Below are 3741 nucleotides of genomic sequence, written 5' to 3'. Positions count from 1 at the left end.
ACAAAATTAATTGCGGGCCAACTAATGAACCAAGTCGATATATACTATTTTAACATCCATCATATAAAACATATTCGTGATTAAAATGAGATATAATGCCCCATTGTATTCCTACCCAATTGTGTTTTTTTCCAATTTCCATAATAATGGAACTTTTTGACGTAGACCATTTTGTCCACATCGTGATCTCGATCTTTGTATTTTATTGATTTTTAACAAAAATTTAATACTATAACCATTATGTTTTATTTTTGATTTAATAAAATTATTAATTTATAACAAAATATACAACATTTTAAAAAACATTAATGTTTAAATTATGTAGAAATTACCCTACAATTTTGAAAACGTGACCAATGCGTTACGTAGGTGCATCTTTATTCTATTTAATATTATATATTATCTTTGAAACAAAAATAATATAATCTTTTTATACAATAAACGTTTTCTTTATTTTATTTTCTTGTGGATTTTGTTTAAAAATCAAAAACCATACAAAATTCCACCCCCAAATAAATAAGAACCAGTCAAATTAAGCTTTCTTTTATTCCAGAACCACCTTAACCCCTCTCTTCATGGCCCTTTACCTTCTCTATCGTTTCTATATACGTTCTTGAAACACCGCCGGCCACCACCGTTGATCGGTGTTCCGACCAAGGGTCAACGATCATCACGACGATGACCCAACAAACACTTATTTATTACCTATCGGAACACCCCACCATAGTCAAATTCAGGTGGAGCCACACCGAATCATGGGGCTCCACCTGGTCTTTCCTCTTCACCTCCATCTCCGCCTATCTCCTCCTTGCACTCCTCCTCCACCTCCTCCTGTACTACCGCCGTCGCCCTGTACCTCTCGGCCCAATCCCCGCTCTACACTCCCTTTCCATGGCCCTCATCTCCCTCACAATCTTCACCGGAATTCTTTTCTCAGCGGCGGCGGAGATCCGTGACACTCGGTGGTTCTGGCGACGGACCAAGACCACGCCTTTTCAATGGTTTCTGTGTTTTCCGTTAGGTACGCGTCCGTCGGGTCGGGTCTTTTTTTGGTCGTATATCTTTTACTTGACCCGTTTCCTCCATACTTTCCGAACATTCTTCGCCATTCTCCGCCGCCGGAACCTCTCATTTTTCCGCCTGTTCAACCACTCAATCCTCATCCTCATGTCGTTTCTATGGCTTGAATTCTCCCAATCGTTTCAAATCCTTGGAATTTTGTTAACAACCTCTATTTACTCCGTCGTGTACGGGTACCGATTCTGGACGGCGATTGGCCTGCGGAGCGCTTGTTTCCCGTTCGTCATCAATTGTCAGATGGTTCTGCTTGCTTGCAACATCGTCTGCCATGTCGGAGTTCTTCTTCTCCACTTGAATAAAGGTGGGTGCAATGGAATCGGCGCATGGGGGATTAATTCGGTGCTCAACGTTGCAATTTTGCTACTTTTCTTGAATTTCTATGTCAACAGTCATCTGAAGCAGCGGAGGAAGAAGGCGGCGTTGTCGCCGGACCACCGTGATGACGTCGATGGAAAAGCGAATACAGTTTCTGCTGCCAGGGAAACCAATCGAATTGGTCGTAGCGACTATAAAGACAAAAATATTTGAAAGGTGTGTGGACAATGGACAGTGGCCAAATTTTTTGTCATTAAAACTTTTTTTATTTTAGTTTTAGTATTTTTAGGGGGGTGGTGATAAATAATATAATATAAAATAATAAAACTTCCACCACAATAATAATCAATAATGTGTATAAAATACAATTATGAAAGAAAGGGAAAAGGTGTATGATAATATAGTATTTAGTGACACTAGAATGTATTTAAGACTCAAAAAAGGGTCAAAAATTCTTGTATTTTTGTAATATTTTACGAGTACAAATGTTTAATGTAATTCAGAATGTGTATACTGTATACTACATTAACGGTAATGGTATTTTGGTGTAGCAAATACAGGAAAAAGGGTGTTTGGTGTGACTTTCTGTTGTCCCATATAAACGTGCAAAAATTTTGGTATCTTTTAATTATATTCAATAAATAAACACATAAAGTTTTAGGATTCTCATCGCACCAAACACCATTATGGTGAATTTTAGCCCGGTAAATTTGTGTTGCATCTTGTGTGACTATTAGTATATTGTGTGTTTGCATTCGTGTGTATATTTGTATTAGGTTTGGTGTATTTGTCTTTTGTATAAGCCTTGGCGGCGTAAGATACATTGTACATATAGTTTTAAAGACTTAGGCGAATGTAAAACCGAAAACCATGTGGTTCGATATGTGTATGAAATCGAAAAAAAATAAAAGAGTAAAAAAATACTAGTGGTGGGGGTTCGTGTCATATGCTTAAAAATATTTAAACATAACACCAATTGTTATAAGACTAAAGGCAGTGGTAACATCCTTAACACATTGCCACATCATTTGTTGCCACCTAATTAGCATCTTTTCCTCGACATTTCATAAGGAGTGGTAACACTTCTAGCACATTCAATTAATTTTTGATTTCTTTTCAAACTTAAATAAAATTTATTTTTATAAAACATATACATTTAATATTAAATAAAAATGTTACAATAAATTAAAGCTCTTTGATGATATTCTAAACACATGAAGAACAATGGTTAGAATTATTTGAAAATCACCTTGTAAAAAAATACAAATCCATCTATCCTATCTTATTTTCAGGTTTGAAATCTTCAGTAGCAATTTGCAAATTTCTATATGTATACAATCTCATACATTCAACATCCAAAAGTTTTGCATTCAGAACAAAATGAGTTCTTTATGTTGACTAGTAGATTATGTTAAATGCCTGTAATGCCAAAATGAATCTATAAGCATAAACTCATGTAATGTGTAATTGAAGATGAAAATAGAAATCATAATCAGAAGATTCATGGTAAATAATCAATTTTAAACACATATCAAACAGAAAGTACCAATTTAACATATCATGCTACAAAAATTCCAAATCAAGGCAACAACCAAAAACGAATCTAGAGCAACAAGAACAATCAAATCAATAAATCATTAAAACCCCCAAGAATACACTGTAATCTGTTGTTGTAATGCATATATAACTCTTTAAAACCCCCAAGAAACCCAATCAAATCAATAATCAAAGCAAGAACATAGGAACTGGTTATAACAAAAAGAATCGATTGACTGTGTCAGCCTCAATTTCATATAATTAAACTTCTAAACTATTTACATGTATGAAAGAGATACAATATTTGAGCAAGAAGCAATAGAATTAAGGAATCAGAGCAACTTAAAGTAAATCAAAATTAGAACCCTAGAATAGAGAAAACGGTAAGACCTTTGAACAGTTTCTGGAGAAGGAGACTTGCTTGAGATGGAGACGCCATGGATAAGAAAAATGAAGGATTCATAGGGTGATTGTAGAGGGGAATTACGAAATCCAGCCAAAAACCACCAAATCTCTTTCTCTCTCTTCTCGTTATGGTGCTGGCGAGCGATGGCTGGCGACTCCCTTGGCATAAACAAGGGGGTGGTGTTCAGCGCCCTTGGCGATCTCCTTAGCGAGGCCCATTCCCTTTAGCCTAATAAAGTTCTTATAATTGAACCTTATGAGGTCTTATATCTTGAAATATATTCATTATTGTAATGTTATCGATACTTTCTAAAACACTGATGTGCTACGAATTACCAACTAATTTAAAAATTTTAACCTAACGAACTTAACTAGCTAGAATGCACCTAGGCAGTGTACCTAGTC

At 35.6% G+C, this 3741-nt stretch overlaps 1 protein-coding gene across 1 annotated transcript; it reads left to right on the top strand.

Moving 5' to 3' along the window:
- Positions 1–523: 523 nt before the first annotated feature.
- On the top strand, positions 524–1906 carry LOC145097762 (fatty acid elongase 3-like). The gene has a single exon (XM_079035403.1). It carries the CDS (start codon positions 679–681, stop codon positions 1606–1608), a length of 930 nt encoding a protein of 309 aa, XP_078891529.1. The 5' UTR covers positions 524–678; the 3' UTR covers positions 1609–1906.
- Positions 1907–3741: the final 1835 nt, after the last annotated feature.

The sequence above is a fragment of the Lactuca serriola genome, chromosome 4 (genome assembly GCF_051521515.1).
Source record: "Lactuca serriola cultivar US96UC23 chromosome 4, Lser_US96UC23_V15, whole genome shotgun sequence".
In the NCBI taxonomy this organism is placed as follows: domain Eukaryota; kingdom Viridiplantae; phylum Streptophyta; class Magnoliopsida; order Asterales; family Asteraceae; genus Lactuca; species Lactuca serriola.
The sequence above is the reverse complement of the archived record's forward strand: the minus strand, read 5'-3'. Positions and strand labels throughout refer to the sequence as shown.

Coding starts and splice junctions, on each gene's coding strand:
- LOC145097762 (XM_079035403.1), top strand. CDS start 679: ATGACCCAACAAACACTTATTTATTACCTATCGGAACACCCCACCATA.